At 43.2% G+C, this 22,386-nt stretch overlaps 1 protein-coding gene across 6 annotated transcripts in view; it reads left to right on the top strand.

The window, feature by feature from the left end:
- Cep72 (centrosomal protein 72) overlaps nt 1-22,386 on the top strand; it is a 37,006-nt gene that overhangs the window by 4,404 nt on the left and 10,216 nt on the right. For all 6 annotated transcript variants that reach the window (XM_074077785.1, XM_074077784.1, XM_074077787.1 and 3 more), the window contains exons 2-6: nt 908-1,035; nt 2,125-2,317; nt 5,578-5,686; nt 19,594-19,772; nt 21,208-21,396. In XM_074077785.1, coding sequence (XP_073933886.1) covers nt 908-1,035; nt 2,125-2,317; nt 5,578-5,686; nt 19,594-19,772; nt 21,208-21,396 — 798 coding nt within the window. The remainder of the gene's footprint in view (nt 1-907; nt 1,036-2,124; nt 2,318-5,577; nt 5,687-19,593; nt 19,773-21,207; nt 21,397-22,386) is intronic.

Genomic DNA, 22,386 nt, shown 5'->3' with positions numbered 1-22,386 from the left:
CTGGGAAGAAGAGGGGGTTTGAGGAAGAAGCCACAGTGGGAAGAAGGGATGAGCTAAGAGACATTTCAGAGAAAGCATAAGCTAAAACTTTGAATGCAGTCCTTACTCTTTAATGTTGGCAATTAAACTTTAAGCGAGTTGTATTTTCTAAGTTACCTTTTCTTTTAAAGATTATATGGTTACTATGTCTCACTACAAAAACACTTGGAAAATACAGAAATGCAGAAGGAGAAAAATAAAGGGATTTATTCCACAGTGGGATAAATGCATTAATATGTTATGCCTTTCTTTCAGTTTTTCTATGTGTATGTGTATTAGAGAGAAATTATTCAGTGTCACTTGTTAAAGAACAGTAAGGCCTGGCCTGGTGTGACAGCCCTGAGCCTGTAATCTCAGCACTCACGAGACTGAGTGCTGCATCCAAGGCCAGCCTGGGATACATAGTGAGACCCTCTCTCAAAAAACAATCAAGAACAGTAAGGAAGACTACTGAGGACCATCAGGATAGATACAGGAACCACTGCAATAGGATTTTGAGGGAGAAATTGGATTCAATTCCCAAGGCAGTGTGAGCCAGTAGGCATTTATAGCTAAGGAACAGAAACATGAGGGATCAGAGGAATTCTTGCTGAAGACAGGCCTCAGGCCTCACCCGAGGAAGATGGAGTTCTAGGGACCTGGTGAGGTATCAAGGTGGTTGTAGGTGAAGTGACTTAGCAGGGTTCTTTGCTAGCACTGGATTTTACAGGGAAGCACACAGATGAACCTAGAAGTGGGTCCAAGAGCCTGACTACAGTTTATCAAGCAGTCTTCATCAGTATCTGCTATACCTCTAAACACTTCTATTATAATATTTATTTTCAGTTAAAAAAAAAGGATTTAAATCTTTACAATTTTGTATTCTTAGCTGAGCTTCGATCATTATCTGTTCCTGGAACTTATCAAGAGAAGATTACTCACCTCGGGAACTCCCTGATGCGTCTGACAGGTCTGAAGTCCTTAGATCTCTCTCGCAACTCACTGGTCAGTCTCGAGGTGAGTTTTAGGTTTGTTTGTTTGTTAAAAGAAAATGTATAATTATCAGTATCAGTGGGAAGTATGTTTGTAGCAAAAAGTGCGGTGTGTTTTGAAGCTGCATGTAACTCTTATAAACTGTACACTTAAAGTGATTGTAAGTGTTGTTACTGGTGCTTTCTGTAGGGTATATTTCATATGCATCACTTAATGTCTTCAAGCCTTTTTGAAAACCAAAATCATAGCTTTCTGAAGAAGATGGTTTATCTCTAAAGGGAATGAAACAAGATCCCAAAGACTAAAGTGTGTGTGCCCATCCCTCCCATCCCTTATCAGCTGTGTTTTCCTTCTTTGTGTGCTTCATATCCACTTAAGGCCCCGACTATAAATGGTAGTGTATGAGCTCAGGGCTTTTTGCAGTGAAGCCAATGAGCAGGTGCATAGTCATAATAAGGGAATAAGTCACCAAGGTGGGCTGGAGGTGTGGCTCAAGTGGCAGAGCACCTGCCTAGCAAGTGCAAGACCCTGAGTTCACACCATAGTACCACCAAAAAAAACCAAAAAGTCACTGAGGTGATACAAGTGGGAAGGTATGTAAACCTTGCTTGTGACAGTGTTTCACCCAGATTTCAGTGAGTGAGTCTTGTCTTGATAGAAACTCAGGATGTCACTGCTTGGGGTCATGGTTCCAGGTCAGACCACACATGACATGGCTTCAGGTCTGGCTTAGTTAGATGCGGGCTCCAACCTAGGCTGTACCCAGGGCTGGCTCCTCTCTCACCCTTCCAACTATCAGTCTCCTGACCTGTGCAGTGAGATCACTCACAGTTCTGACCCTGTCAGGCTGCGTACAGAGTAAGTGAAATTGTGTGAATTACCAGCTTGATGAATATTGGGCACTCAGGAGAAAGTAGGTTCACTTAGTACCATTAGGAATGGCAGACTCGCATTCAGAATCTCAATAGGGTCACGCCCCAGTGGAGAGCACCCTCTATTTTTATGCTGTTTCTGGTATCAGCATGCATTCATTACAAGTGTGTTTTGTTGGTTGATCAGCCCTAATGTTTTATTTTGCAGTGTGAATTGATCCAGATCTTTTCCTGTTAACAGGGCATTCAATACCTGAGTTCCCTGGAGAGTCTTAATCTCTACTACAACTGTATTCCCTCGTTAGCAGAGGTCTTTCGGCTCCACTCCTTAACTGAACTCCAGGAAGTGGACTTCCGGCTGAACCCTGTCGTGAAGAATGAGTCTGACTACCGCCTATTTGTCGTGCACATGCTCCCCAAGCTTCGACAGCTGGGTAGGCTGTGCTCTGGATTCTGTACTGCTGGTCTGAGTCTCTGCAGATACACAGTTTGGGGTCCTTTATCTTCATAGAGTGGGTCTTGTGAGAGGTCCCTGGGAAATGGACATAAGACCACTGTCCTGGGCCAGGCTGCTGTGTCCTGTTTTGGCACAGAGGACTCCACCTTCCAGATATTTGATGTGGGCATGTTCCTGAACTTACCCTGCCTTGTTTCCTTGCCTGGCTCTCGGGTATCATGTTGGGATCAGCTACAGAGTTGGATTCTCCCTAGTTTTGCATCCACCTGGAAGGACACAGGCGAGCAGTTCATTGTGTCCCTCAGGTGCTGAGGATCAGAAGGGACAAAGTGTGGCAACCATTGGCTTTACAGTCTCATGTTCCTAAAAGATATGGGTTTCTCAGTCTCTTGTACAGAGCATCTCCAGCCCTCACATGCACTAGGGAGAGTCCCTTGGTCAGGACAGCCACAGAGCACCTCCCTATCCACCAACTCAGGTGGTATTTTTGCTGTTAGTTCTGTGGTACTGGCTCTGTGAATGCTGCCTGGGCCATGCTTCCCAGGAGAGAGCTAGACCTCAGCCGAGGGCACATGGACCAAGAGACTGGGAGAAGGGGAGGGTTTCAGGGGGTCTTACCCTCAGTCCTGCTGTGTGATATAGGTGATAGAATGCTGAGTTTACAATCCCTGAGTTAATATCTGAAAGCTCTCAGGACATCCCTGTCAGGACTAGGGGCTCATAAGTTTCCCTGACACTTTTGTTGTTATTGAAATCTGACCTCCCACACACAGTGGTTGTTCTTCTGAATCCAGAAGGTCATCAAAAATAAAAGAATCAACAAAGGACAGTCTACTTTTCCCTCACAGCAGATGTCCTGAATAATGTGCTGTCTAAGAACATAGATGCCATTCAAGTTCCTTTGGAAAATTGAGATCTAAATGTCAATTTTAACAACAGCTGATGTCTCTTGAGTACATGCAAGTTTGTCTGGCCCCTGTGCATGGGCTGTGTGGGCTGAGGGTCAGCCCTGGCTTTATTCCCCTGACATGAACACAGGGCAGACATCAGCAGTCGGCACACCCACTTCACCGAGCACCAGGGAACGGGCATGGTGTCAGCCCTGTCCTGTAATGATAGAGTGATAGAGTGCTTCAGTGAGGGGACCCGAGCTGGAGCTAGTCTAGGCCACGTGGGCTGGCATGTTGTTGCAGCAAGGACCGGGATGTCTTGACCTCGAGGCGAGTCTGTGTGAAATGGAGTTCTGGCATTTTAACTGTGCTCTACAGCTTAGAGATGTTTCTGGAGATGCTGCAGGAGCTGTCTGTCAGCATGAAGTGCACACATCCCTTTTGTTTTGGTCCCTTTGTATGATGGTGTAGATTAGTGATGTGCACTAAAGTCCTTATAAACAGTTCTCTGTTAGAAGTGCCACCGTCAGCACATGGCCACAAATCTGCCTGTTCAATAACTCAGTCGGAACTGTTTTCTGAAGCCCTCTGCAGGAGACTTGAGGAACTGAAGAATAACCCCTAGCTCTGACTGGTCTCCCTAGCCCATAGCTTTCACTTTTGCAGGAGCTCATCTCTTGGGCACTACGGGCTGATTGGTGGCTGGTGGCCTGTCACCTCTGCAGTAATAGCCATGTGTCCTTAGCCCAAGGTGGAGACACTGTTGAGTGAGAGCTGAAGGACTCGGAGTATCTGCCTCCTGTGTGCTTACCCTGTGGTGCCTGGTGAGCTTCAGCTCCGGCACACCATGAGCACAGACACTGATGTTGCTGCTGCTGGGCCATGGACACACCCAAAGGCTGGCCAGTGACTATAGACCCCATGTCCTGCAACTCAGTTCTGACATGTGTGTGTTTTTGGTGTTGGTCTTCTGAGAGTATAGCTGCATTGTTAGGCCACATGTGTTGGGCTTGGGAGCAGGTGGGCTGTGTGCCTAGAATACACTGTTTAGTTCAAACCTACTTGGAATTTCCACATTTAATTTGAAGAAGCTTGGGAGGAAAAAGTGCTTGCATTGTAACTTTCACTTGACGTTTAACTGAGTAACTTATAAACAGTTGAGCTTGACTCTTTTTAGAAGCATTACAACCATGGGTACTTTTGAGATCCCGTTGCCATAGAAGTTTTAGATTCAGAATCTTAACAGTGTTTATGTAGAGAAGGAATATAAGAGTCTTACCACATGCAAAAGTTATTTCTAGACACAATAAAGGAACAATATTGAAATCAAAGTCATTGGAAGAATCTTCTTCAGATCCCTCCCCAACTCACTCTCAGGTGCCCTAGGAGAGTCTGTCCTGACCAGAACCAAGGAACACGGTGTTGTGGTTGTGGGAGGGAAGCTGAACGCCCTGGAGGGGTACACAGGAGGAGGATTGGCTATGAGAGGAAGCACTGGGGTCAGGGAGAAGGCTGCTGGGAGGGTGTGGCTTGGGGAGGAGTGGTGCTGGATATAAGTTTATGGTAATTTTCAGTGCGCCATAAGGTAAATGCTCTTCGGGAGGTAGTGTAGGACCTTACCCACATACACAACATTAATTCTGTGATAAAACGTGGTGAATTCCAAGATTGGGGACCTTCTCATCCTTAGGTATTTGTGTAAGGAGGTCCTGGGAGTTATTTGTAGAGGTTTTCTGAGGGCCCAGGTCCCCATCAGGGGCAGTGGGACTTCTTGTCTGTCTTGTGGTCCAGCCCTGGGGATCTGAGGCTGCATCCCTTAAGGGCACACTCATAGTCCCAGTCTTTCTCAGCATGTTTAGGAGTCTACTCCATACAAACTTCTTTTTTTTGGCATCACTGGGGTTTGAACTCAGCAGTGTTCTTACTGCTTGAGTCACTCCACCAGCCATGCAAACTTCTTAGTGTACCTGTGTGACAAGAGTCTCATCCAGAGTCTGGTGCACACATTTAAGGATGTGTGTGTGTCTACCTCGTGAGTGCACTGCTTTTCCTTTGGGCAGCAGCCTGCCCCCAAGCAACCTGTAAGCAGTGATCTTTGACAGATCAGGCCGACCCCTTTGCACTGTACTTGGCATAGCTGGGAAACTAAGCTTAGCCACCAGAGCCCAGCATTTCTGAACTGTGCAGACCACATAATGAGAGGGTGGCATGGTTGGGTCAGTCATGAGGGGTTGCAACCTTCCTGTTCAGTAAGCTCCGGAGTGAGGGCCTGACACTTCTCCCATGAGGAAGGAGGCCACCAAGCCCCCCTACTGTCCTCCATGGTTCTCTGGAATTTTTTCCCTAGATGATCGTCCCGTGAGAGAAAGTGAACGGAAGGCTTCCCAGCTGTATTTTGCTTCAGAGGACTCTCTGGACTCAAAGGAGATTTTCGAGGCCACTTTGACAGCTGGAAGGTATGGACAGATGTAGTTCTGATACCTGAGATGATTTTCAGACATGCCTGTTGTCAGATGTTCAAACATAGGGGTAGATGTTTGTGTGTCGACTTCCCTTGAAAGACAGACAAGCAGGAGCGGATGGGAGAGGTGCCCATCCAGCGCCGGCTGGCGTTCAAGAAGATGGTGGGACAGGGTCTCTCTCCCTGTTTTCCACATTCTCTGGAATTTTTTTTGGCGTATGTATAATCTTTATTTGTCAGACTTTTTCATTTTTAATTGTTTTATTTTTAGGAATCATCAACAGTGTAAGGGAGTTGCGTTGTGAAAATTTCATACAGTGTACAGTGTACTCTGAGCAAGTTTACCCTCCACTACGTTCCCTTACTTCTCCCTCCTTAAACATATTTTCTCGGCTTCATTATGCTGTCTTCATACATATTCATGTGATACACTCATTATCCTATGATTGTTGTAATGGGGGTACATGGACATTTACAAAAGTGCTTACAATATATCATAGTTGAATTCACCCACTCCATCATTCTCCTTTATCCCTCCTACCCCCATTCTTAGAATAGTTTTACCAGGTCTCATTTTTCCATTTTCATACATGAGTACATAACATTTCTACCACATTCATCCTCCTACACCCTTTTCTTATATCCTCCCCTTCCCACTGATGCCAACCAACCCTCAAACAGGACCTGTTTTACCTTCCTGTTCTCTGTTTTTGAAAAAAAATACATTTTTGCTTGTTTAAGATAGCTATACAGGTGTTTCATTATGATATTTCCATGTATGTATGTATTATAACCCAAATTGGTACATCCCTTCTATTTTTCTCCTTTCTGTCTTAGTCCCCTTCTTATGGGGACTAAACCTGATTTCAATAGGTTTACTGCAGCAAACATCAGTGTGCAAGTGTCTTTATTGTAACCTAACTTACATTCCTTTGGGTATATTCCCAAGAGTGGTATTGCTGGATCATACAGTTCTATTTTCAGTTTTTTGAGGAGTCTCCATAATGTTTTCTATAGTAGTTCACTAATTTACATTCCTACCAACAGTGTATGAGGATTCCTTTTCACCTACATCCTCACCAATATTTGTTATTGTTTGTGTTCTTGATGATAGCCATTCTAACAGGAGTAAAGTAGAATCTTAATGTTTTAATTTGCATTCCCTTTCTGGCCAAGAATGTTGAGCATTTCTTCATGAGTTTTTTGGCCATTTGAATTTGTTCCTTTGAAGCTCTGTTCAGTTCATTTGGCCATTTCTTCATTGGGTCATTGGATTTTTGGGGAGTTTAGTTTTTTTAACTCCTTCTATATTATGGTTATTAATCCCTTTTCAAATATATAGCTGGCAAAGATTTTCTCCCATTTCTTTTGTTGTGCAGAAGCTTTTTAGTTTCGTGTAGTCCCATTCGTCAGTCCTTCCTCTTAGTTGCTGAGCCATTTGAGTTCTATGTAGGAAGTCATTGCCTATGCCTATTAATTCCAATGTATTCCTGTACTAACTTCAAAATTTCAGTCTTATATTAAGGTCATTAATCCACTTTGAATTGATACTTGTACAGGGTGAAAGACATGGATCTAGTATCTGTTTTCTGCATGCAGAAAGATATCCAGATATCCAGTTTTCCTAGCAACATTTGTTGAAGAAGCTATCTTTTCTCCATCATATGTTTTGGGCACCTTTGTCAAAAATCAGGTGGGCATAGCTGTGTGGGTTCATATCTGGGTCTTCTGTTCTGTTCCATGGGTCTTCATTCTGTTTTTGTGCCAGTATCATACTGTTTTTATTGTTATGGCGCTGTAGTATAGTTTGAAGTTGGGTATTGTGATACCTCTAGTGTTACTCTTTTTTGCTCAGTATTGCCTTGGCTACTGGTGGTCTTCTGTGCTTCCAAATGAACTTTAAGGTTGATTTTTCAATTTCTGTGATGAATATCAGCATTTTGATGGGGATTTCGTTGAATATGTAGATTGCTTTTGGTAATATAGCCATTATCACAATATTGATTCTGCCAATCCATGAACATGGGAGATCTTTCCATCTTCTGTAGTCTTCTTCGATTTCTCTCTTCAGTGGCTTATAGTTTTCATTTAGAAGTCTTTTGCTTCCTTTGTTAAGTTTGTTCCTAGATATTTTATTTTTTTGAGGCTATTGTAAATGAAATTGTTTTCCTTTATTCTTTCTTGGTTTGTTCGTTGTTGATATATAGAAAGGCTACTTACTGCTGTTTCTTTTGTTGTTGAGTTCTAGTTTTATTGTGTTGTGGTCAGACAGTATGCAGGGGATATTTCAGTTTTCTTATATTTGTTAAGACTTGCTTTGTAACCTAAAATATCTATTTTGAAGAAAGTTTCATGGGCTGCTGAGAAGAATGTATATTGCGCCATTGCAGGATGATATACTCTGGAGATGACTGTCAGGTCCATTTGATCTATACTGACATTCAATTCTAAAGTTTCTTTGTTGATTTTTTGTCTAGATGACCTATGTATTGGTGATAGAGGATTATTGAAGTCTCCCACTACCACTGTACTGGGGGGGGGGTCTGTCTGTGTTTTTAAGTTCAGTAGTGTCTGTTTAATGAAGTTGGGTGCTTCAACATTAGGCGCATATAAGTTAACAATTGTTATTTCCTCTTGATGTATTGCTCCTTTTATTAGTATGAAATGACTTTCTTCATCTCTTCTGACTAATTTAGGTTTGAAGTCTACTTTATTTTATATAAGTCTAGCTACTCCTGCCTGTATAGGTGGGAGCCATTAGCTTGGTTAATCTTTTTCCACCCTTACACCCTAAGCCAATGTTTGTTTCTGTCTGTAAGGCAGGTTTCTGATAAATGACAAATTATCAGGTCTCTCTTTTTAATCCAGTTCGCCAATCGATGTGTTTTGATAGAGGAGTTGAGACTGTTAACATTCAGTGTTAATATTGAGAGGTATGTGGTGATTCCATTCATTTAGTTGTTTTTGTTGTTGAGTTTGTGTGTGTACAATTAATTCTGTGCTACTCTCTAATTGCTTGTCTGCTCTCCTCTTGAGATTTAATAATTCCCATCCTTTCATGGCTGTTTATTTTCATTGGCTATGTGCAGGATTCCTTTGAGAGTCTTTTGGAGTATTGGTTCAGTGATCATGTTTTGTTTTTGTTTCTGTTTATCAGGGAAGGTTTTTATTCCTCTTTCAATTCTGAATGATAGTTTTGCTGGGTAGGAATATCCTAGGATTGAAATTGTTTTCTTTCGGTGCTCAAAATACCTCACTCCATGTCCTTCTTGCTTTTAAGGTTTCTATTGAGATGTCTGCTCTTTGTCTTTGTATGTCGTGTGATTTCTCTCTTACAGCTTTCAATATTCTTTCCTTGTTCTCTGTGCTAATTGTTTTAACTATAATATGCTGTGGAGAGGTTCTATTTTGGTCATGTCTGTTTGGTGTTGTGGAGGCTTCCTGTACCTGAATGGGTATCTCTTTCTCTAGATTTGTTTCGTTTTCTGCTATTATTCTGTTGAATATATTTCCTATACCATTGGCTTGCATCTCTTCTCTTTCTTCGATGCCCATAATTTTTGTAGGTTTGGTCTTTTGATGTAATCACAGAGTTCTTGCATATTCCTTTCACAGTTCTTAGTCTTTTCTCTAAGTATTCTTCTGTTTTTCTTTAATATCTGTTTTGCCTTCGAGCTGTGAAATTTTGTCTTCCACCTGTTGCAATCTGCTGGAGTGGCTTTCATGGCTTTCATTCGTATTTTTTTAATTTGACTTATGGAACTTTTTGTTTCCAGGGTTTCTCTTTCTTTCTTTCTTTCTTTCTTTCTTTTTTTTTTTTTGGAGACTTTACACATCTTTGTTGAGCTCCTCCCTCATATCTTGTATTGCTTTATTTATTTCATTTATCTCTTTTTTTGTAATTCTCTTGGCATCACTTCAGAGTTTGTTGAAATCCTCTTTGAGTTAACTTAGTTGTTTCTGTGTCTTGACATTTTTATCCATGTTCTCCTGGCATTCATTGAACTGTTTTCATATACTCTCTTTAAGCTCATTAAACATTCTTATTATCATTCTTCTGACCTCAGCAACTGTCCCCTTCCTGTCCACGAAATCCTCTATTGTGTGATCATTAACCTTTTGAGAAGTCATTCCCCTACCTTCTTTTATTCCCCATGTTTCTATTTTAAGATTTGCTCATGTGTTGTTTGTTAGTTTGGGGTTTTAAACACCCGTTATCTTTCCTTTGAGTTAATTTCTGTGCTCTGTCTAGCTTAAGTGTTAGCTAGGTTGTTGTAATGTTTCTGTTCACTGACCTCTAGGTATAACTTAGCAATAACAAATTCATGGATTCGATCCTGAACCAGTAATTTACGTAATTTATAAAGACCTTGGCAATATTATCTATAAACAGCAGGTACTGGGGAGATAACAGTTGTTTTCATAGAAATTGATATTTAGGTAATTAAAATGATGACAATAGAAGAGGAGACAAGGGCTTGAGGCAAGTGGGAAAGGGGTTTGAGGTGTGGAGGCCATGGGATGATAAGTCTAATGTGTGTTTGGTGTAGTTCAGTCATCGTGGAGGAGGGTGCGACTGTCAGGGATTGCAGAGGGATAGGAATGATGGGGTACTTTGTAAAGTTGATATAATAGACTACTCAGTGAGTGGTTAGTGTGGAGGAGATAAGGATGGGGGAAGGGAAGAAGATAAGGAGAGGGAAGGAAGAAAGAAAAGAGAAAAAACTTGGGGAGCAAAAAAGTATGTGACAAGTGTATGTCATGAATAAACAGAGCAAAGTGCTTTTAAGAGTTTTGTAAGGAGACTGTCTCAGTTGTCTTCCTTTTATTTGCTGTTTCATGGATATTGTATTGAATAACTTGTTCCAGAAATGTAAACACTTATTAAAAGATTATACCACTAAATAAATTGGGGGAGAGAAAAGAAAGTGAACAAAGAGGGCTAAGAAAATTAAAATTTTAACAAAATAGGAAAAGGAGATGGGTAACAAAAAGAATAGAAGGGAAGAATTAAAATGTATTCATATATATGTGTAAATGTATATTCATTGTCCAAAGTTCTTCCTTATGGAGAGGAGTGGGTTTCCTCTGAGTTGAATGACTGCGTTTGGTAGTTCCCCCCAATTACTAATCTGGTTGCTGTCCCTCCTTAAGGTTCATATGCTGGACTGTTTGGCAATTGATGGTGCCCCCTCTCTCAGACAGGTTTTGGGGGGCATCTACTCATGGTGTTAATGCCCAGGCTCTTCTTGAGGGGCTGGAAAGTCAGGGACAGTTGTTTGAGTAGGCTGTTTCTCCAAAGCGGTCCCACGAGTCAGCATCTTCTGACCGCAGGGCAAGACTGGGAGCTGGAATTGAGCTTTTTGGTCAAAGACTCTTCTCTGGGAAGGCTGTTAGTTTTAGCTTGCTACCAATTTCTCCAAGTTGGCCAAATGTATTGTTATTTTCCGTAGGCTGCAGCTGGGTCAACCCTCCCCCAAACAGGCCAGATCAGCCCAGCACTCCATCCAACTCCCACCAGGCAGAGCTGGAATTTCCCCTTCATTTATTAGGCCACCAACTTTGTCCAGGAGGTGTACAAGCTGTACCAGATATATGGTTTCCTCCAGAGCACATGGTGCAGCTTGCTCAGCAGGAAGGGTTGTAGTTTCTCTCAGTGGTATTGGGGGTCAGCAGCCCAGTTGCAGGCAGGCGGCAGTCAGAGGTTCTGCATCCATGAATTTTGGTGGGTCCAGGATAGCCTAGGTACTTTCAGAACTCATTCTGCAGTTCTTTGTGTTGAGTTTTTGTTTTTTGGAGACAGGCAAAAAGATAGGAAAAAAAAAAAAGGAGAAACTGCTCTCCAGTGGTCCAGCTTAGTAGCCAGCAGCCTCAGTGCCTGGGCCTCCAGGGCTGTTATGTGCTATAAAAAGCTAATTAAAGGGTCAGTCATTTGTACCTCCTATGTATTGGTGGTATCTTACATGGTGAAAAGTCAGGTTACCTGATCCTTCCTACCACAAATCTGAAGTCTTCTTTCAGATTTATGAGAGCTCAGAGCTCTAGGGCTTATCAGCCATCTGCCATCTTGATCTCTTCTCCTGTGGAAATTATTTTTAATATTTAAAGTGTTCATTCAAGTAGTATGTGTAAAATGAGGTAGTGCTGCAGAGGGCCCACAAAGAAAAGTAGCAGTCTTCCTCTGGTCTTCATCTGTTTTTTTGCCTCTGAGCCTTCCTCTGCCTTCAGGCTATGTCCAAGGTGCTTTCTCATCTCTCTTGCTGTTCATTCAACTTCTGGATGTGAGTGCTTTAAGCAGGACCCCTGCCTGATGGAGGAATTGTAGGCTCCCACAGCCCCTCGGCTCCCCACTTCACAGACATGCCCTTCCCTGTCCTCCTACATCCTCACAGCTGCTCCCATCTTCATCCTTGTGTTCATACTGTCAGGCTGACAGAAGCATAAGCAGGAGGATGACACTCCAGGCTGGCCAGGGCAAAAATGAGAGACCCTATCTGAACTATAACCAAAGCAAAAAAAGAGTTGGTGATGTGGCTCAAGTGGTAGAGTGCCTGCCTAGCAAACATGAGGCCCCAGTACCACAAAAAACAGAAATAGTACCACCAGGGTTAGCCTGTGGGCCACACTTTATCTACTTCTAGTGTCTCAAGAATGGCTCCATGTACTTGAGATATCCTCAGAAGCCTCTACCCCCTTCATTTCGAATAAGGCAAATTGTTGGGTGGACAGGTCTACCATAGCATTGTTCCTGGGGTAGAGACACCATTTTGATCTCATGGTGTCCTTGTCACAGTTTTTTCTTTCATTTTGCTTTAGCCTCAGCCTACGGTTTATGGAAGGTAACTTTTTTTTAAGATAAGGGCTCAGTATGAAGCACAAGCTGGCCTTAAACTCACGATCCTCCTGCCTCAACCTCCCCAGTGCTGGAATTACAGGTATGCATTACCTTGTCCAGATATGGAGGCAATCTTAAAAGCAGAGAAGTAGCAGAGATGCACATGAACCAGTCTTTGGGCTCTCACCCACAGATAGGTGAGTTGGGCATGAACAGGGAGAGGGCCCCACCTCCACACTGGCCACCAGCCAAGTGAACTAGGGAGGAAGCTCTGAAATTGCGGTAGCATTGGCCTCTTCTGAATCCCAGGAAGACTGGCTGAGCCTGTTCTCGCTCAGTGGAGACAGGCCCAGCCGCTAGTGCTCTCCCTCCTCCCGTGTCTTCAGACTCCTTCCCAAGAATAGTATGCACAGGTGAGTGGTGTGTATGGTGGCTTAGTCTGCTCACTAGATGAGTAGAGAATTCCACCTTGAGATCTTTTTTCACTTATAGTGTCTAAGTTTAGGCTGCTGTAACAAAATGCCACACAGAGGTGGCTGATAAGTAGCAGACATTTATTTCTCACAGTTAGGCTAAACTGTGAGGTCAGATTGCCAGCATGGTTGGGTTCTGGTGAGGGCTCCATGTGGGTGGAGGGGAAAGGGAGTCCTCTGGGGTCCCTTTTCTAATGGCACTAGTCCCATTTGTGAGAACTCCCCCCTCATAACCTAATCATCTCCCAAAAGCCCCACCTCCTGTCACCATTTTACAGTGGGGGTTAGGGTTTCAGTGCCTGTATTTGGAGGGACACCAAGACTCAGTCTTTTGCTCAACATTTTAGAGCAGTTTTAAGTTTATAGAAAAACTAAATGGAAAGTTCAAAGAATTCCCACTTATCCCCACACCCTACCCCATTTCCCTAGCAACATTTTGCATCAGTGTTGTAATTGATAGATTGTCCATTTTAGTGCTGTCCTCTGGGTTTTGGCCAACGGATGTATCCATCTTTATAGTATCATGTATCTATCTTTATAGTGTCATGTATCTATCTTTATAGTGTCACATATCTATCTTTATAGTATCATGTATCTGTCTTTATAGTATCACATATCTGTCTTTATAGTATTGTGTATCTATCTTTATAGTATCACATATCTGTCTTTATAGCATCATGTATCTGTCTTAATAGTATCTTACAGAATAGTTTCATTGCCCTAAAGAACTCATGTGCTCCACCTGTTCATTTTTCCTTCCATCCTCCCAAATCCCCAAGTCTGTTCCTTTTTACTGTGTCTGTAGTTTTCCCTAGACCAGAGTGTCGTGTAGTTAGAATCTGCAATAGTTAAGGTGTAATTTGAGTGTTTCCTATGAAGTTTCATGTGTCAAAGTAGTTCAAAGTATTGAAAGGTGGTGGCACCTTTAAGAGGTAGGGCCTAGTAGGAGTTCACTGGGGGCGTGTCCTCAGAAGTGATTACGATAGTTCTTATGGGACCTAGAGTTAGTTCTTGTGAGAATGAGTTGCTATAAGAGAGTGAGCCTGACCCCTGAGTTTCTCAGGCTTCCTGCATGTGACCTCTCCCCCTCACGTTCTCCCCACCATAATGTCATCCATGACATGCCACAGCACAGGGTCCCTCACCAGAGCCAGCATCATAATGTCTGGACTCCATACTTCATAACTGTGAGCTGAACAAGCTATTTTTTTTACAATGTTCCCAGCTTTAAATATTTCATTATAGTTACAGAAAGTGAGCTAATACAGAGTTGTACACTATTTAGCCTTTTCTTATTAATTTCTTTAATTCATCAGTGTGCATTTTAAGTTTCCTCTGTGTCCTCGTGTCATGGTAACTCATTTCTTTATCTCACTGAATAATAACCCACCAGCAACGTGAGAGTTCCTGTTGCTCCACATCTTGTCAGCCTTTGGCATTGTCAGTGTTTTGAATTTTGGCCATTCTAACAGGTGCATAATGGTATCTATTGTTGTTTCAACTTGCAGTTGCCACCTGGCAAATGGTACTTAATATCTTTCATGTGCTTATTTGCCATGTGCATATCTTTGGTGACAAGTCTGTCCATTGAGGTCAGCTGTATCCTTGGTGACTTCTGGTCTCTGGATCTGCTCAATTCTGATCAGATGGTGTGGAAGTTTCTAACTGTAGCAGCGGATTTGTTCTCTGTCCTTGAAGTTTCTCAGATGTGCCTGACTTGTCTTGACACTCTGTTGTTAGCCACAGACATGTGAAGGATCATGACATCTTACAGTTGACCCCTCATCATTTTGTGATGCCCTCTTCTCACTTACAACTCTTGCTAAGAAGTCCTCATCTGGAATTCATGTAGCCACTCCAGCTGTCTTTTGGTTGGGTTAGGTGGTGTCTCTACACATTTACTTTTGGTCTCTTTGTTTCTTTGTATTTAAAGTGGGTTTCTTTTAGACAATGTACAGTTGGGTCTTTTTTTTTTTAATCTATTCTGACAGTTTCTTTTAGTTGGTTTTTAGACATTGACATGTACAATGTTTACAAACATAGTTGGGTTGATATCGCCTGTGTTCATTACTATTTTCTATTCATTACCATTGTTTCTTTTTCCTATTTTTGTCTTTTGTCTTTCTGCCTTCATGGCTTTAAATGAGCATCTTATGTGACTGCATTTTTCTTAGCTTAAAAATTATATATACTTCTTTTTTTAACCTTTTTCAGTGATTTCCCTAGAGTTTGCATTATACATCACTTTTAGTTAACACTACCATGTCACAGATCCTACAGGTACCTCTGATCATCATTGTATTCTTCGTCCTCATTCGTGTCACTGGTGTCGTTCATTACATAACACCTGGCTGTGGTCATGCATGTATGATACACAAGCATGCATGACCACATGCAGTCTTTCTATTATTACTTTGGACAAACCTATTGGTAAGGAATCAGAATAATAATAAATCAGTTAAGAATAATAAAAATAAAAGTTGTTATTTTGTCCTCACTTATTCCTTCTCTAGTGCTCTCCTTTTCTTAAATATAGATCCACGCTTTTGATCCAAGACAATCTCCTTTTCTCTGAATAACTGCTTTTGACATCTCTTGCAAGGCATTTCTACTAGCAACTCATTCCCTCAGTTTTTGTTTTTCTAAGACAGTATTCACCATTTTTTTCTTTTTGTAGTGCTAGGGTTTTGAACCCAGGGCCTTGTGTATGCTCAGCAAGGCTTTACCACTGATCTACACCCCAGCTCCCTTGCCTTCACTTTTGAAGGATATTTTACTAGAGATGGAATTCTAGGTTAATGTTTTCTTTCTTTCAACACTTTACTTTGCTCCACTCTCTTCTTTCTTGCATGGTCTCTGAATAGAAGTCAGATGTAAATCTTATCCTTGCTTCTCTATAGGTGGTTTTTTTCCACTGACCGACTGACTGTGTGTGTGTGTATATGTGTGTGTGTGTGTGTGTGTGTGTGTGTGTGTGTGTGTGTGGTGTGTGCGCAATACTGGGGTTTGAACTAAGACCTCATGCTTGCTGGGCATGCATCCTACCACTCGAGCCACACCTCCAGCCTTTTTTTGCTTTTAGTTATTTTTTGGATAAGGTCTCATATTTATCTAGGGCCAGCCTCAGACCACATTCCTCCTACGCATGCCTTCCATGGGATTATAGGCACATGCCAGCATACCCATCTTGTTGGTTGAGATGGGGTCTCACTAACATTTTGTGTAGGCTGGCCTCAAACCAGAATCCTCCTATTCTTTGCCTCCCAAATAGCTACAATTACAGATGCATACCACCACACCAAGACTAGTATTTTTTAAAATCAGCTTTTTAATATATTTATGAACTGTTTTCACTCACAACATGACCTCAACTTGTGTAGGTCTTTTCTTCCTGACACTAAGTGCATAGTGTCATTTGTAATACCTCCAGTTCTCTAACTGCAGGCACCAGGCAGCACCCTAACCTTCACTTCAGTCTAGTACTGACCCCCTGGAATGTGTGGTCCAGGCACTCTTGTTTAAGGACTCATTCCAACAGGAATTCTCCACTTTAGATGCCAGGTGGAAGAATTAGATGCTGAGGGTTCCCATGTTTCTGCCTGACTTGGCTGCAAGGTTGGGGGTTTCCAGAATCTCCCCACCTTTAAGTGTGATGACTTGCAGATGGCTTCACACACTCAGGCAAACAATTCACTTACATCCTTTATTATAAAAGATCCTGTGAAGGACATTCTTGAACATCCAGGTCATAGGCACTTTGGGGAAGTTCAGAAGGGTCCCTAGCACAGGAGCTTCTGCCTCTTGGCTCCAAGTTGGAAGCCTTGTTCAGGGTTGTTAAGGAATCTCCATTATAGGCACATGGTTGGTTAAGTCACATAATTTGGTCTGGAATGCCCCCAATGGCCCATTAGTTGAAGGCTTGGTCCCTAGCCAGTGACACTGTTGGGAGGTAATGGAACCTTTAAGAGATGGGGCCTAGTTGGAGGAAGTCAGGTCATTGGACGTGTGCCCTTGGAGAGGGTATTGGGACCTGGGCCCCTCTACTCCCTGTCTTCACTTCCTGGCCTGCATGAGATAAGCAGTGTTCTCTGCCACATGCTCCCACCATGATTCACCACAGGCCCAAAGCAACAGGATCAAGTGACCATGGGCTGAAATCATGAGCCAAAATAATCTTTTCCTCCTTTTAAGTTGATTTATCTCAGGTATTCATTATAGCGATGGAAAGCTGATTAGCACATCAGGTCTTTTTCTGCTTTCTAGCTATGAAAGTCCTAGAGAGCTTCCTCTTCCAAAGGAAGGCTGTCTGATCTGCACAGGAAGTCTGCTATGTGACACAGCTATCCTCATCACTACCTTAGCTGGATCTCCAGGATGGCTTACACTGCTGCCCTTGTGCCAATACCTATTGCATTGTGTGCTCTTATGTTTCAAAGCTGTGAGCCAAACTTGTCTTCTGCAGCTTCCTTGCCTCAGCTTTCCTAGAACTGAAGGGAGTTAGAGCCTGACCCTGGATGAGTCTTGGCTCAAGGGAACGTTGTGGCTGGTTTTATCTCCTATCCAGGCCATGTCAGCAATGAGGCTGTTTTGCTTTCATATTATTTGTATACTCAGTAGAGTAGTATTGTGTGTTCACTTTTGATTTTTTTCAATAACTTTTCCTTTGCTTTCACATCTTGGCTGTTTGGTGCAAAAAGCCTAGCTTTCATCCAGTCTTGACTTTTGACTTGCCTTCCTTGTTAGGCTTAGTTATGTCTAGCTCCTGATTTAAGTGGGAGGTATATGACTCTTGCTTTCACTTGAACACTTAGAAGCCATTGTAGGACTATTAGTTGGTCTGATTTCAATATCATTGTGTCTTGGAGAATAGGGAGCCCCAGGGAGTGGGAGAGAGCTGGGGTAACAGAACACACCAATTAAATTTGTCAACTTGTTTCATGTCCTCCCAAAACAATTACAATAGTAACATCAAAGGTCACTGATCACAAGCCATCATAACACATGTAATAGTATTGAAATATTTTGGGAATTACCAAAATGTGAACCAGAGTCACAAAGTGATTCCAGGCTGTTGAGTAGTGGTCCCGAAGGACTTGCTTGACACAGGATGCCACAAATCTCAATTTGTAAAAGCCACAATATCTGCAGAGTGCAGTAAAGTTAGGTGAGGTGATAGGACTTCCCAACTGGGGTTCTCTATTTTTCTCCTCAGGTACAGTTAATTTGCTGGAGCAGCTCACAGAACTCAGGGAAACACGACCGTTTACTGGTCATGAGAAGGGCCTCTGTGTGGGAGGGGCATGGAGCTTCCAGGACTGCCTAGGCACCACCCTTGGGGACCTCCACATTTTGGTTTTCTGGAAGTTCTCTAAATCTTGTCCTTGGGTGTTTATGAAGGCTTCATTATGTAGGCACAGTTGGTTGCATCATTGGCATTGATGATTCTGCCTGGGTCTCTGGTGACAGCCCCTTCTGGAGCTACAAGGACCCAGCCACCAGCACATATGAGACACTAGTCCGTTGAGTGTTAGGAAATGGGGAGGAAGAGCAAACATTTCACAGTAGCACAACGGACAGATGTTTCCATCAAGCTTGGCTGTTGCAGTCATGGCTTCTGCCTACCCTCTGGGGGCTCCCATACTGCCCACATGGGTCTGCTGGTGGTATCCTGAAGCCCTTGAAACTGTTCATTTCCCTTTTCTGTTTTCTTCCTGTTCCTCAGACTGGAGAGTCTCAGCAGACTCATCTTCATGTGTGTCGAGTGTCCTGCCCACTCAGGTCCTTTGCACCACTGCTTGTTCCTGGTGGCTGCAAGGCTGAGTTGTCATAAAGTTCAAAACTAAGGATAAAGTAGGTGGCTCTGGTCAGTCTCCAACTGCCAGTGGTGACCATGGACACCAGCACCTGTACCATGGATATCAGGTGTCATGGCCAGGCTGAGAACCAGGCCCTAGGCCCTTTCTTTGGGCTGTGCTCTACAGAACTCTCAATCATGCCCAGCCTCTTACAGTGGAGTAGATGTCATCAGTGAACCATCTCCTAAAGCCAGTATTCATAGAATGTGCATTGGGTTTATTTTGAAGGGAGATTTCTTCAGCAGCCTTTGTTGTAAGGAAGGACGCTTTGAGTGCGTTCATCTTCTTATAGAGAGCTGCTGTCACATCCTAGCATCTCACATTTCAATCAGTGTAGAAGTAATTCACCTTGATGCAAAAAATAGATACTAGAAACATGATATTTTTTAATTTCTTGCATCGTGTGTGTTCTGTTTGTGGGTTTGTTAGGAAAAGAGCAAGCTGAATTTTAGCCTGCAAGGGGATTGTGGAACAGCGGAACTCCCTAGGACTTTCATTTTTGAGCCAGTCCTGGTAGGGTTCTATCTAATGTTGGGGTAATGGGGTGGTATCTCAAGACTTTGCTGTCGGTAGCCAGATGTCCTGTGTGAGATCCTCCTCTGGGCCTTTGCAGTAGAGTGACCAGAGCTGTCAGACCACCGCTGCCTTGAGCTCCTCCTCTCAGGAGATATGTGCATGTTCCCTGCAGGCCAGAGCACGTGCAGGCTGCTGATGCTAATGAGTTTGTTTTCCCTTGCAGACCACGCCACTCCAGAGGCTGGTGCACTGATGCCTCAGCCAAGAAGTGCTTGGTTATGGATGCAGATGACGAGGCCGTCCTGAATCTAATTGCCGAGTGTGAATGGGACCTAAGCAATCCTCCTGGGAGCACAAGCTCCAGCCAGAAGGAGCATGAGGCTGACCTGCAACGCCCCCAAGGTGTGCTGCTCAGTGTGGTAAAGGCCCAGTGTGCAGCAGGCACTGGCTTCACCACACACAGCTGTGTTGTTTGTAGTACTGACTGATAAGGATTCTCATGAAGTCTTTGTGTACTTCAAATGCTAATAATTCTGACTATGGAATTATAAAAGGAAAAGTTGCTGTACCTAAGTTGAGTGTGGTCATACCACACAGCTATTTAAGTTGTATTCTTCACCTGATTAGAGGAGAAAGGGAATATCTAAAGTAGACAAGACAGGTGTCCTGTGGCTAGTATTGGCCCTGTGGAGTAGAATCCCTCAGCTCTTACAAAGCACGGAACTCATACACAGCGCTGAGCTCAGGCAGCACGTTTAGGTCTTTGGACCCTCCAGGAATGCTAGAAACTACTCAGTGTAAACCTCATGTGAAGGGCTCCACTGGGACTTGCTTGTAAGCTTTAGCTTCTTGTATTTCTGTTCCATTATGAGTCTCTGAGAATGTTTCATGAAAGCAAGTGGTTGAGGCATCATTGGGCTGAGATCCCAGGTTCACCTGTGGACCCATCTGAGCTGCATCCCCCCCAACAGTGCCCTTAATCCCAATCCCTCTTGCAAGTGTATGTATCTGGTAGTATCTCAGTATGGTTTTAATTTACGTTTTCCTGGAAGCTAATGATGTTGGAATGTTGACAGTTTGTGTTTCTTCTTCTGTGACACTTGGGCTCGGGTCTGTCCATCTGTCACTTATGGGTTTGTTTCTCTTCTTGTACCTTATGGGTTTTGACTGCAAGCTCTTACTCAGATAGAAGTACTGTGAATTTTCTCCTATTCCATGGCTTGCCTTTCATTTTCTGACAGTGCTTCAAAGAACATAATTTTAGCTTCAATGAAGTCCAGTTTTCCATTTTTCTTTAATGATTTGTACTTTTGTGTTCTGTAAGGAGATCTTTGTCCATCCCTGCTTGAGGAGATTCTTCTTGTTTTCTCACAGATACCCTGTGGATTTGGTGTTAGGAGTATGGTCCATGGGGAGAGATGGTCTGTGTGTGCTGTGTGACCCCTGGTTTAAGAGGTCATTCTTCTAATGCCATTTGTTGAAAGCTCTTTGACTGTTTATTTATCTTGACATTTATTCAAAGTCAGTTGACCAGTGTCTGTTTCTCATTCTGAATTCTGTCTGGCAGGTTGTTGTGTGGCTCTCCACTGCTACCCCATCTTGGTTACCATTGCTTTCTCATCAGTCTTAAGGTCGGGTCCTGCCTTTGCCTGACTGTAGAGCCATCTGGGATTCACTGCAGTGATTTTTGACTGCTGCTTTCCTAACCCGCTCAGGCATTTTTTCCCCTCTTTAATCAATTTAATGAAAGAATGCTTAATAGATGTCACATACTATCACAAACTTTAAAAATACAACTTTTAACGAAACAAAACTTAAAATGTTTTCAACAAAATAGAGTCCAAACATCTCTTCAGTCCTCCATGCGTCCAGCACCAATGTGGAGACTCGGTGAGGAGGGGCCATGAGAAGAGGAAAGGCAGCTCCAGAGGGTGCTGCTCAGGGCAGCCACCGCAGGACCGGCACTGTGGGGAGAACCCCCCGCAGCATGGACCCGGGTCACACACCCGCTTCGCCCCACACCCAGGTGATCACTCAGTCCCACTTCCTAAGCAGTTAAACAGTTTTTAGTGTTTGCTGTGAAACTTTCTAAGATGTCTTAGGAAAGAATTCAGTGCATTGAAACTTACCATCCATTCACATTTTAGGAAAGCATGCTTAACCAGTGTCATATACTATCACAAATTTAAACTCCTGGTCTGTAAAGGCTTGCTGATTTTCTTCTGCACACATATACTCTTCCTCTGCCTCTCCCTCTCCTTCTAACCCCCGATATATGCACATTTTCTTCTAAGTTCTCATGTCCAGATTATGACAGCTATGTTTTTAATATAAAAAATGAGGGAACTTAGATAAGTTAACTGAGAGTATCTATGAGATGTAAGTATCAGAAAACCCTGTGCATGAGGCTGGCTGTGGTGGCTCATGCCTGTAATCCCAGCTACATGGGAGGCACAGATAGGGAGGATGATGGGTCAAGGTTATTTCAAACAAAAAAAAATTACCAAAACTCCACCTTAACAAAAAAAAATCTGAGCATGGTGGTGTGTGCCTATAATCACAGCTACGTGAGAGGTGTAAGTAGGAGTAAGTGGGAGGGTTGCAGTCCAGAATGGCCCTGCCTGAGAAATCACTAGAGGCAAAAGGAACAGGGCATGGCTCAAGTGACAGAGCACCTGCCTAGCAAGTGCAAGGCCCTGAATTCAAATCCCAGTACTGCAAGCAAACAAAAAAAAAAAAAAACCACCCTTCTACATGAACAAACAAGTTTCTCAGGCCATGTTTGTGGAACCTTCAGTGGCAGGACGGGTAAATGGTGACCAGCCAGGTAGCCTGTTAGCAGTGCAGGGGTGTGGCATGGCTGTTCTGAGTTCTGGGCAGTGGTTGAGGCCAAGGTCATGCTCCAGCTCAGTGCTTGTCCTGACCCCACTTCTCTGCCCTGGATAAAGATGCCTTACCCTGTGTTCTGCTCCTCCCAATGATTGTTGGTCAGTGAGTCATGCTTAGATTGATGGTC

Source organism: Castor canadensis, chromosome 6 (genome assembly GCF_047511655.1).
Source record: "Castor canadensis chromosome 6, mCasCan1.hap1v2, whole genome shotgun sequence".
NCBI lineage: Eukaryota > Metazoa > Chordata > Mammalia > Rodentia > Castoridae > Castor > Castor canadensis.
Note: the sequence above shows the minus strand (reverse complement) of the source record. Positions and strands in the feature narration are given on the sequence as shown.